The sequence below is a fragment of the Cimex lectularius genome, unplaced genomic scaffold, assembly GCF_000648675.2.
Source record: "Cimex lectularius strain Harlan isolate CLEC.00 unplaced genomic scaffold, Clec_2.1 scaffold1, whole genome shotgun sequence".
Classification (NCBI taxonomy): domain Eukaryota; kingdom Metazoa; phylum Arthropoda; class Insecta; order Hemiptera; family Cimicidae; genus Cimex; species Cimex lectularius.
Window position 1 is genome coordinate 4,008,143 of NW_019392813.1, and position 13,029 is coordinate 4,021,171.

General features: G+C 35.4%; 3 protein-coding genes across 3 annotated transcripts; all 3 read left to right on the plus strand.

Annotated features, from left to right (window-relative positions):
• Positions 1-5,525: 5,525 nt before the first annotated feature.
• LOC106672851 (transcriptional repressor p66-beta) lies at positions 5,526-8,645 on the plus strand. The gene has a single exon (XM_014404636.2). It carries the CDS (start codon positions 6,186-6,188, stop codon positions 7,833-7,835), a length of 1,650 nt encoding a protein of 549 aa, XP_014260122.1. The 5' UTR covers positions 5,526-6,185; the 3' UTR covers positions 7,836-8,645.
• A 2,178-nt stretch (positions 8,646-10,823) lies between these two features.
• Positions 10,824-12,016, plus strand: LOC106673369 (methyltransferase-like protein 23). The gene is made up of 2 exons (XM_014405487.2): positions 10,824-11,103; positions 11,186-12,016. The coding sequence occupies exons 1-2, from the start codon at positions 11,002-11,004 to the stop codon at positions 11,768-11,770; spliced, it is 687 nt and encodes a 228-aa protein (XP_014260973.1). The 5' UTR covers positions 10,824-11,001; the 3' UTR covers positions 11,771-12,016.
• On the plus strand, positions 11,960-12,813 carry LOC106673305 (acyl-CoA-binding domain-containing protein 6). The gene has a single exon (XM_014405413.2). It carries the CDS (start codon positions 12,046-12,048, stop codon positions 12,754-12,756), a length of 711 nt encoding a protein of 236 aa, XP_014260899.1. The 5' UTR covers positions 11,960-12,045; the 3' UTR covers positions 12,757-12,813.
• The last annotated feature ends 216 nt before the right edge of the window (positions 12,814-13,029 follow it).

Consider the following 13,029-nt stretch of genomic DNA (forward strand, 5'->3'; position numbering starts at 1 on the left):
TTCACACCTGCTAACCTCGAATGGGGGGCGGGCGGCCGGCGGCGGGTGGAGAAGGTCCGGCCACCGATGCGAAGAGGGTCGGATTCGGGACCGGCTCGTCTCGGGCTTTCCAACGAGGTGTCGAAAGCCGGGTCGCAACCTTGGATTTTCGGCCCCCTTCCGCACGCCGGCGGCCCCGCCGAGGAAGCGAAATAACGGAAGAACGGGCTGAGGCCTCGTTTCACAAGAATTGAATGGCCCGGAGAGCGGAAGGCTAGCCGCTGACTGAAGTCGTGGAGCAGCCCTTTCACTAACATCGGGGACGTCACACGAATCCGACTTTCAGTTCCAATACCCACAAAAATAAATAATAATAATATGTTTTACGGAGTAAATCCAATTTTCAAAAATCATATAATATTATAGGGACCGGATTTATATATATTCACTTTTTTCTCTGGTTTACTACACCGTTTTTGAAACTTTCTATCTCATGTTTTATGTTATTAAAAGCAAATAAACATTTTGCAAATTTATAAATATTTAAAAGACTTTATTACATATAATTACATATTTTATCTTATTTGACATATTTTGGCCCATATTTAATAAAAATGAACAACAAAATTATTGAAAACGTACGAAAAATGTAAGAAGGTCTTCATTGTACTAAATATTTCAAGACATAAACAAAAAATTTCAAGAAAAGTGAATTTTCAGATATGGATTCTTTGAAATTTATTTATTTTAAAGTTTTTTTGCATACAATTGGTCTTCTAAAAACAGGAATAATAGATTTGTAAATTTTAACTTATAATTACAATTTTGCATTATTTTACATAAATGTACAAAATATGTAAGAAGGATTTCAATGAACTAAATATTTCAAGACGTAAATCAAAAAATTCGAGTAAATTTTCAAATATGGATCCGTTCATATTTATTTTTATTTAGAAATCGTGAGATGCGGTCTGGTGTGAAGTAGGTTTCAGAAAAACATTTTCTTTATCGTGCCAACGTTTCGATCTTTATTGAGATCATCTTCAGGGCCTGGGATTTACAAACATTGTTTACATTTAACAAATACATGTAGGATGTGGAAAAAAGTGAATTTATACAATGCAAAATATATATTTTTTATATATTCAATCAATTTCTATTTTCTAGATTTCTAAATAAATATCGATTAACGGTCACTAATCACCACACATATTTATTTATTTAAAAGTTATTTTCTGCATAAATTTGGCATTCCAAAAAAAAAGGAATAATTAAAGCTTTGGATGGCAACAGGATAGATTAGATTATGTGTGAATTTGTACATTTGTAAATATTTAAAAGATTTTAACTTATAATTACATATTTCGCCTTGATTTACATATTTTAGCCCATATTCGTAATAAATAAACAACGAAATTATCGAAAATTTAAAAAATGTACAAAATATATTAGAACGGTTTCAATAAACTAAATGTTTCAAGACGTAAACAAAAAATTTCGAGAAAAGTGAATTTTCAGATATGGATTCTTTGATATTTATTTATTAATTTATTTAAAGTTTTTTTGCATACATTTCGTCTTCCAAAAATGGAATAATTAAAGCTTTGGATGACAAATTTTGACATCAGAGCTTTATAGCACTTAGAATGGGTATAGCTAACTTAAGATATTAGTTTTAAATGTATCAGTTAGGACGTGAAATGACCTTAGGCGTTAAAACGCCCTTAAAAATTAATAATAATAATAATAATAGAAATTTGTGCTTTGGAGTATTTCATAAGCCATAAAATATAACCTCATAAAATATAATGAAATGTACAAAACAATAATGTTCTTGCTGTTTGTGTTATTTTATCCACAATTGGCGAGGCCCTGCGGTACAAAGAGGCTAGCAATAGGAAAAAGAAAACAGAGTTAATTACATAATATATCATAACTTGGCAGGAGAAAGAGTAAAAAAAAATAGTCGGTTTAAAATGCGAGAAAGATGAAAAAAAAATAAAAGCATGATAGGGACTCATGTAGTTCGCAGGCCCTATTTACTTTATTCAATAAATAAATCCTAAAAATTTAAATTTCTTTTGATGCTTTTAGTTACAACTAATGAACAAGGTATGATTAGGTACAGCTATCGTCAATTTGACCAATATTGACATCAAAAAGGAGGAAAAGATACTATTCGAAATTCTCTTCTGTAAGATTATATCTTTGGAGGCAAACAAAGAGGGAAGGTATTTCATTTCGCTTTATTAAATATCATTGTGCAAATACTGACTAAATTGTATTTGTACAATAATCGAAACATCAATTAACCTTGGGATTGTATGTATAAGAGACGAAAAAGTCCTTTCCGACAGTCTCATTGTGCGTACAGAGGAAATTTGGGAAATTGTATTTTTATTTGGTGGGCAGTCGACTTGTAACAGCGTTACGACGATCCTTTGTTGAAATCCTTATATAAAATTAAATTTATTTTATGTTTGTCGGTTTGGTTACCTACGATATGTGGACTTTTTATTATTCTACATGACAAAAGTATATTTTAAGTGAGAAAAGACCTTTTTGCGCTTTACTGTCAAAATTATGGCAAATTATATTATGAAAATGGCCAACGACGATTGGAAGGTCGATTTTACTTTTCCGAGACCGTCGAAGGACATCGAAAGGACCGCAAAGTAGAAAATAGAGAGAAAGTAAATCCCCTGTGATTTTGGGGACATCGTCGCCACGTGGCATGTGGCAGATGTCTTCAGAAGGACAAACGGTATTGGAAATAAAAATAACGCCTTTTCGTTTGAGGATAAGAGAATTATCTGTACATAGAATATAATAGAAAGCATTTACAATTGGCCAAGAGGAGGATTGGAGTTGATTTTTTTGACAATTCAATTTTTATTGAATTACACATTTGTTTCAGAAATTATTCCAAGGTTTTTACATTTTTGTAAACGAATTTTATTACATCACAATTACAATTTCTTTCAATTAATTAATCTGTATTTAAGGTATTGGTTGAGATAAAAAAGTCAGTGTCACAAGCGGGATTCGAACCCACGACCTTCGGCCTTGGTGTCCGAGTGGATCGAAGACAAGATAGCTCAAGTGGTAGAGCAGCGGCGTATTTGCCGAAGGTCGTGGGTTCGAATCCCGCTTGTGACACTGACTTTTTTATCTCAACCAATACCTTAAATACTGATTAATTAATTGAAAGATATTATTTGGTCAAGTGGACCACGAAAACTAGTGAATTACAATATCTGTTAATTCTTTTTGTGTATTTACAAGTGCTGCATCTTCTGCAAAACAAAAAGGTTTTGATTTTAAAGACCATAAATGAAATCAGAACCGGTCCCTGCGTGGAAACTGGTCCTTGCGTTTTGATGGTTAATGTTAGACAATTTTTTTTTTTAAATTTGTAATAAAGCAAAAACTTTATTTAGCAACATTAAGTAACACGTAATGTGTTAAATGTACATTGAAGTAACATTAGGTTTTATACGTTATTAATTTAAAAAAAGGAAAAATTTCGTCTGAAAATAACGGACAAATTTGAATAAGACTGATTAGTCTTAATAATTCCATATTGAAAATAAAACAACTTATAAGAACATAATTTTTTAACAACTTGTTTAACTATATGTAATACGTTTAAAAAAATTTCAATTGTATGCCTCTCAAACCATATTTCTGCATTTTCGTTATTAAAACCTTATTGTCAATGCAATCAACGGCTTTTGAGATATCCAGAAAAAGACCGATAACGTGATCACCGTTATTTGTTACATCAAATATAGCATTGGAGATAGAAAATACCTTTTGAAAAACCAGATTTTTACTAATGGCACGAAAAAAAGGCTTTTTCCAAAAGATTTTACAAATTAAGAAATTGATTTTGGTCTATAAATATTACAATTTTTTAAAAATCGTATTTACATAAATTCAAACAAGTTGTGTTTCTAATTAGGAATATTAAATGGAAATGACGAAATTAAAATGGAAAATGTTGAATACTTAACGGAAAAGTCGAAATGTAAATGGAAAAAGTCGAATATTACACTGAAGAAGTCAAATATTAAAAGGAAAATGTAGTCTTGTTAATGTCGAAATATAAATGTTAAAAGTAGAATATTAAATGGAAAGGTCGAAATGAAAAAAAAAGGAATATTAAATGGAAAAGACTAAATGGAAAATGTTGAATATTAAATGAAAATCTTAATGTGCAAACATAAATGTTAAAAGTAGTATATTAATCGGAAAAAGTCGAATATTAAATTGAAAAGTCGAAATGTAAATAAAAAAATTAAATAAAGTCTTCTTCTTTTTCCATTTATTTCGAGATTAACAATACTTTCTTTCAATTTTCGACTTTTTCTATTTACATTTCTACTTTTCCTTTTAATATTCTACTCTTTGCGTTTCATATTCTTCATTTTTGACTTTTTTCCTTTAATATACTACTTTTTACATTTATGTTTCGACATTAACAAAACGTTTTCATTTAATAGTCGACTTTTCCATTAATTCCGTTTAATATTCTTTTTCCAAGTATATTTCTTCGTAAAAAACAACTTTTTCATTTAATATTCGATTGTTTCCATTTACATTCCGACTTTTCCATCTAATATTCTCCTTTTTCCGTTTATATTCCTACGTTAAAAAAACTTTTTCATTTAATATTCGATCTTTTCCATTTACATTTCTACTTTTCCATTTAGTATTCTACTTTTTCCGTTTAATACACTACTTTTTCCATTTGTATTTCTACATAAAAAATTTTTATTTAGTATTCGATCTTTTCCATTTATATTTTGACTTTTCATTCAGTTCAGTATTTATTTAAACAGAAAATAAATATGACAACTTCATTTGGGACAAAAGACGCGAAAATGTTGCTAAAAGTACAAACTAAACCTTTAATTAAGACTGCAAAACCTACGCAATAATTAATCCATAATGAAAAATGAAAAAAAAAAAACATTGTAAACACAGGTAATTTCTATAATATAATGTGTGTATTTTTTTCAGCCTTTATTGTAGTCTGAGGTTTATTAAAATCCTTGATGAATTCTGCTCAAGGATGTTATTTTAATACAGATCATGAGAGTGCAATAAAGGCTGTAAAACTCTAAAAAATACACAACAACATACATTATATTATAGATAATTAAACATTATAACAAAAATAAACTGTACGTTTATGTAATATTTTGGACATGTGTTAAAATCTGTAACCTAAATGTAATTACATTAGCACAATACATAGAGATCGACTAGTTTTCAACCCACCGAAAACTTAGTGTTGTGTTTTTCGTCGGGTTGCCGGTTAGTAAAAGTAAATAGTAGTAAATTTAAATTTAAAATTAGTAAAATAAGTAAATAACAAATCCGTTGTTGGAAAGGCAGTGAGCTGTGGCCGCAAGCTGCCGGCTCGGCGGCGGGTACCGGTGTCAATGAACGGGTGACGGGCGACGGCTCCTCTCTCCTCGGTCGCCTTTTAGTCATTAACGTCCACTTCGCCCTGGGACTCGCGATAGTCCTCGGCTGGCCGCCAATCGATTTGCCCTCCTCGATCGGGATGCGGCATCGATTCTCTTTTACCTTTACTCTTCAGTCAATTAGTCCGAAAAAACATACATACCGAAGTAGGATTAACCTTTTTATTTTTATTTTATCTTTATTGTAAATGTGGAACGGGCTTAGTCGAATCGGGTTCCGGCGAGTTGGCTAGCCTATTTCATCCGCTCCCGGTATTGTGCCGAATCGAAATAATTGAACTGGAATGAGTCAAACGTATATTTATTTACTTTAATATAAGTGCACTCCGACTCGATCTTCTAATTACACACGGAGAGACACATCAAAGGCGAGAGATACGCGACCTTCTCTCCGACACCCGAATGAGGATATATTTATAAAAAAGCACGTTTCCCACCAGGTAAATAACAACAATTTATCAAAACAACGGGTTTTTCCTTAAAAACAGAATCAGGAGCTTGTTAAAAAAGTAACGCTCCGAGTGAAAATGGATGAACTAATTAATATACGGTAATTAAATATAATTCCGGATCGATAGAAACGTGACAAACGGGTGAAATGAGGCCGCGTTTTTAATTTTGTCTAGCTTTTTCGTTTTTAAATGTTATTGAAGTTAAAAAATATATATATAAAAAAGTGAAAGGCCCTCGTTCTATTTTAATCTTATCGAAATGAATTTATCTCGTGACGAGGCGTCGAAGGTCGCGTCCAAAAATCCGATAATAGGAAGCGGTCGGAGGGTGAACGCGGAGCCGAGCCGGAGCGGGATGGGTTGGCCGCCGCGGAGGAGTCTGAGGCCGAGGACGGAGCTGAGGAGCTACGCGGAGAGCCCGGACATCGTCGTCGTCTCGGATGACGAGCCCAAGACGAACGGCTATTTCAACGGGGCCTGCGAGACCGACGACGAAGACCTGCCTATGCCACCGTTGCCCCCGCTCAAGGAACTCACCGACGATGAGCTCTGCGAGAGGAAGAAGGTCGTCCGGAGGCTGAGGGACGAACTGAGGAACGAGGAGATGACGCTCGTCCTCCTCAAGAAGTTGAGGCAGTCGCACCAGATGAAGGAGAACATCGCAGTCGTGGCCCCTTGTACGGCGCCGCAGGCCGCCACTCCCACTCATACGAAGCAGGTGCCTCCTCCTCGCACCAGCAGCAAGCCGCCCGCTTCGGTCCAGCCGTCGGTACACCACCTGTTGAGACAGCCTTCGTTGGATGCAAGAGGCCCTCCGACTGTCCATGTGCCCCCACCTATCCCTAGTCGGAGTCATTCTTCCTCTGTGCCTTCGCTCCATCAATCCAACAGCATGCCGAGGAACAGTCTGGGCGGTCGGAACATGGGAATGGGTTATCCGCCGGAGAGAAAGGATCCAAGGCATTCCCCCGTCCCGCCTGTTGCCCAACAGCTCTCTGGCAACATCGACAAGGTTGGTCTCAACATGAGCATCACTCCTGTCGATCAGGACAGAATGAGGATGGACGAATCCCAAACCCCTGCACAAAGGCAAGCAGCTGCAAAACTGGCTCTTAGAAAGCAACTCGAGAAGACACTGCTTCAAATCCCTCCTCCAAAACCACCACCACCAGAGATGCACTTTATCCCGAATCCTTCGAACACGGAATTTATTTATTTAGTAGGTTTAGAGCATGTTGTCGATTTTATAACTAAAGACAATCGCAGTCCTCCCCCGCCTGAACCTTTCAGGTGTTCGCAGTGTTCGACGAATTTCACACCTGTGTGGAAATGGGAGAAAGGTAGTATTAAAAACAAAGAGCCACGGGTTATCTGTGAACAGTGCGTTACGTCAAATGTTAAAAAAGCTCTCAAGGCAGAACACACAAACCGGCTAAAAACGGCATTTGTCAAGGCTTTGCAACAGGAACAGGAGATAGAGCAGAGGCTAGCGCAGGGATCCCCTCAACCGGAACCACCAGTGCCCCCGCAGCCTCTTGTCAAGCCAGCCACCCCAAAGCCCCCTCCTGGGATACCTTCTCCCAACAGAGATCATCTGGCGAAATTGGCAGACACGGCCAAATTCAACCCTCATCACGCAGCGGCGGCTTTGCATCAACAGCTCCTCAGAGGCCTCCCTCAGCATCAGCCTCTTCCGGCTCACATGCTACCCTTTTCACCACTTCTGTACCCTTATCAGCTAGCAATGGCACAAGCGGCTGGTGGCAAAGGACCCGTTGCTGCAGCAGCAGCCAACATCGCCGAACTCCAGCGACAGGCTGTAGACATCCAGAGGCAATACTTACTCGACATGATACCAGCTTCACTACCCGGGAGTGTTCAGAGATCGGGGTCTGAATTTTATAAGTAAATTTAAATAACCAAAAACACATTTTGCTTATAAAAAAAAAAGAAAGAAAAGTATATGTACCTAATTGTTGTAAGTTGGATATTTATATGCCCAACACAATCTCTTTTAAAATTGTGTTCATGGGAAGTAGTCAGAATGGTAGCGGACTGTGATATTCATCTTCTTCGACGGGAAAAAGCTCCCCTTTTAGAATATCCCTTTCTGTTACAAAACACCCTGAAAGGAATTTTTTAATTCTCCGTTATGTGACATGTCCGGCAGGCATTGTCGTTGTGAAGCTCATGCCAACTTTTTGCTCAGAGGCTTTAGTGCTGCCCTGAAGGCCTACCGCCCAAATGAGGTAATTTTGGCTGAAATCTTGTCCGCAGCAAAAATTTAAAAAACTTAAAAAAATATATTACTTTTCGTTTTAATTGATTTTCCATGTTTAAAAAATTGTTTTTAACTAGACTCTTTGATCTACATTGTACTTTGTAAATATGAAGTAGAATATTGGTGTGTGGAAAAATAAAGATAAAAAAACTTTTATTTAAATTCTTAAAAACTATTGGTGTGTTATTTAAGACTTTTTACACTGTGTGACTAATTAAATTATGCGTTTTTTAACAATAGGTAGAAAAAAAGTTTATTGTTTTAAGTAAGTTTTCAAGCGGTTCTCTCACAGTACAGCCGCACAAAGTATATTTTCTTTTTTTTTTGTAAATATATTTATTTTTAAAATATCTTTTGACTTGTACACACATTTTTTATGTATTACACTGTACATAAATTGTATCGCCAATTATGGCATTTTACAAAATGAAAAATTTATTCTATTCTCTCCTTGCTGTTACTAAAATTGTCTTTAAAATAATTGTTTTAGCTTTTTTTTTAAATATATGTTGTAAATAAATGAATGTCTTCTTGCTTGACCCGTTCATATTCTTTTGTAACTGAGAGTAAATGAAAACTGTACGTCTTCCAGTTGGATGTGAAATTACCGTTAGAAAACATTATACTCGGCAAATCTAGTTATTGCAAAGATTATTATTAAAATATACATCGAAAAAAAAATTGTTATTATATAATTTATTTGAAGTTAAATTTTAAAAAAATTCTCTAGCTTGTTTTTTCATGTAATTTATGTATATTTTGACTGATGTATTCACTTGGAATTGAATTGGTATATATTTTTTTTCAACAATTTAAAATACATAATATACTTTTTTAATAATTAAATAAAACAATTAGATAATTATGTTATTGCTCAATTAATACCCCAAATGGATAGTTTTGTACTAGTATCCCAACGATTTTTGCACCCTCAGGGCAAAACTGGATAAGTCAAGTGCATATTTCAGCAAGTCTTAAGGCCCTTATATAACTGAGTAAGTTGAGAAAGAAGCTATTTCCTTTTATTTTGTATTTATTTATTGTATATATTTAATTTTATATCCATGAAATTTGAGATAAAAAGGTCAGTGTCAGAGATGGGATTCGAACCCAAGCTTAAGTAGTTAGAGTGTCAGGGGAGCAGTTCCGAAGACTGTGTTCTATAATGCCATCATTGACATTGACCTTTTTATCTCAAATTTTTTAGGTATAAAATTAAATATATATGATAAATAAATATTAAAAGAAATGAAAAAAAAAGATTATATTATTTACAAATGGCCCATCCTGATGGTGTATTACGATACATTTACATGATAAAAAATTGCATGGCTAAATAAAAATGAATTACAATAATATAAAATAAAAAATGATAATGGTATTAAAAAAGGGGAAGACAATAATGTCAACAATCATTGGTGTACAAAAAAGCATACTCAAACATCCGATGTGACTGCGCCTCAACTGGAAGCCCGCACCCAATGCCTTGAAAAATTGCCTTGATTTGTGAATTTGTAAACGATTTCTCCCATTCTGTTATACTGTTTCTTTATAAACATATTCTCCAAATATGAGTAACAATTAAATTTACAATGTTTTAATAATTTTTTAAATAAATGTACACCTACATTTGTATTACTGATTAAGTTCATGGTTGAAAATTCATTTTTCATCAGAGAGATGAGCTTGTGATCGAATAAAAATTAGCCATTTGAAGCCTAATTTAAAGCTTTTTGAAGAATTATTTTTCCCAACAAAACATTTCTAAACAATAAAAAAAAATTAATTAAAACAAAAAACAGTAGCTTGTTATATTAATATTAATCCAATTGAGATATTTATGAACATTGAAAAAAAACAACCAAAGTCCTAGTTGGAGCCCTGAGGGGCATCTACTATTGGTAAGGGGAGAGAAGGGCATGTCTTTATCATACCCTAATAAGATTCAATTATCTAAATACAACAAAACAAATTTATATGGCAACAAATTTAAATCTAAAGATAAGCTTTCAGACTTCAATATTGTAATCTATTAGGTGTATGTGAATTCATTTTGTTTCTTTCAAATCTGTGTAACTAAATGCAGAAAAAAATACATTTTAACTGTTGGTGTTCTCCTTTTCTTCTCTCTTATACTTTCCTTTTGTACCTACTTCTCTCCACCACTCATATTCAATTATATCAAGCCCTATTGTAATTTTTTTTAAATAAATATATTTCAATTTTTATTTCCATAATTCAGCCCTTTTTACATTACAACTATCTTCTAGGTATGGCTTGATACTACCATCATAATTTTTACTAAATCAGGCCAGTACACTATCAATATATAAATTAACTCTTGTCTACTTGTAAATTTTTGGTTGCAACGGAGGATTCTGAATTATGTGAGTATGATGTGTAAAGTATGGTGTGTTCGATTGTTTCCTTTCCTTCTTTTAGGCTATATAAAGGACAAATATACTTATTTTTTAAGTGTTTAACTCAAAAGTTATTAATTTTGCGAGAAAAAGTGATGGTTTGTGTACTTTTAATTTTTTTACACTAAATAGAAAAATAGATTCAGTTTTTCTTTTTTGGGGGGACATGGCTGTCGCTCCCTAGAAAAGGTCGGAAACCGGTTTTTTAAACCACGTAAAAAAATCGAATACCGATGGATGGAACACATACCAACGGATATGCTTAAATTCTACAAATAGTTATACATTTTTAATTTAAACGTCAATAAATATGATCTGTCTTTATACGTTTCCGCTTGAAACTAAACGGTTGGCAGCATTGATAATTCGTTCTCATGTCTGATGAAAACTCCGAGAACATAAAGAAGTTTTTATTTAAAGGCAAGAGCCTGAAGAACGAGAACGAGCAGGACGTCCTAGAAGTTCTAATTCCGGAAGTAAGTCTTAAAAAGTGTAATTTTTGTTGTAGATATAATTTGAAGAGATTGTACTAAAAGTTTACATTTTTTTTTTTTTTAGAAAGTACAAGCTAGTTATAATAGCTACACGTGGCCTTCTGCACCGATTTTGGCTTGGTTTCTTTGGCAGCACAGGTCGGAGCTGCCGGGAAAGCATATCATCGAGTTAGGAGCTGGTACAGCATTGCCGGGTATCGTAGCGGCCAAGTGCGGTGCGACTGTCACACTCACAGAAAGCGCAACTTTACCGAAAGCGTTGCAGCACATCAAGCATTGCTGTCAAGTGAATAACCTTAACAACAACCAGGTACGCGTCGCCGGTTTAACTTGGGGTCTCTTTTTGACTTCTACTTTAAACTTCGCCCCCATCGATCTTATAATCGGTTCCGATTGTTTCTACGACCCTTCCGTCTTCGAGGACATCATCGTGACTGTTTCTTTTCTCCTCGACAATAACCCTCAAGCGAGATTTCTCTCCGTATACCAAGAAAGGAGCGCCGACTGGTCTATAGAGCACCTTCTGAACAAGTGGGGTCTCAGGTGTGAACATCTCTCGATAAACAACCTAGGAGCCGAGTCAGGGATCGACATAAACGAGTTGATGCAAGATCACACTATCCACCTGCTGGAAATAACTAAAAGATAATTTCAATGGCTTCTGCAGTAAAACAAGTTCAGAAACTGTTTGTCTATAACCTCCCTTGGACTGTCAATAGTCAAAAGTTGAGAGCTTATTTTGCCAAATTCGGGCAGGTCAACTCTGCTAATGTGATTTTTGACAAAAACACTGGACTCTCTAGACATTACGGTTTCGTTGTGTTCAATAACCAGATTGCATTTGATGCTGCAAAACAAGCCAATAAGCACATAATAGACGGTTTTTCAGTTAACTTACAGAATACAAATTAATAACAGATTACGATGGATGTAGAAAAAGACGATTTGACATTGAAGTTCAATACAGCGGCGGATTTCTTACCTTCTTTAGTTCCATCTTTGAAGCCAGAAAAACTGCTCCAGTTCTACGGCCTCTATAAACAGTCGACAGTCGGAAAGTGCAATACCACCAAACCAAATTGGTATGCTTTAGAAGCGAAGCAAAAGTGGAACGCTTGGAACAGCCTCGGCAACATGTCGCAGGAAGACGCCATGAAAAATTACATATCGCTGATGACGGAGATCGCCCCCGACTGGGAGTCGACCAAGCACGCGCCTTCCAGCTGGGTCTCCGTCAGTAGAATGAGGGACAGCGACAGCGACTTGGACGATTCTGACAAAGACGTTTTCGATTATGTGAAAGAAGGCTGCATTGAGAAAGTGCGTATGATGGACAGCAAAGAAATAAACATGCTGGACGAAGATGGAATTGGTCTCATCCACTGGGCCGCCGACAGAGGCAACTCGGAAATGGTCAAATGCCTTCTCGAGCTCGGAGCCGACATAGATTTGAGAGACAGCACGGGACAGACTGCACTCCACTACGCCTGTGCCTGCGGCCACAAAGATGTAGTCAATTTACTTTTAAAAAGAAATGCTGATGTGAACATCACTTGCAAGGAAGGATTTTTGCCGATAGACATAGCAGATGAGGATGAAATTAGATCATGTATTGAATCTTCTAAATGTTCTTAATCTTACTTATTTGGTAGCTTTTGTAGTAACTATTATGTATTAATAAAATATTAAAAAGCATTCTTATTTGTTTGCCTTATTGCATATCTTCAGGAGCAAATCATTCAGGCCTTTTGTATATTTATGTAACAAATTGTTTTGTTGTACAATAATGAAAATTGAGGGATGTCGGTGGCTGCAATGGCTAAGGCTTTGACATGTGCTAAGGCAAAATTTTGTTCCCCCAATAGCATTGACACCCCAAGGGTGTACATGTCCATCTCTGCTATTGCG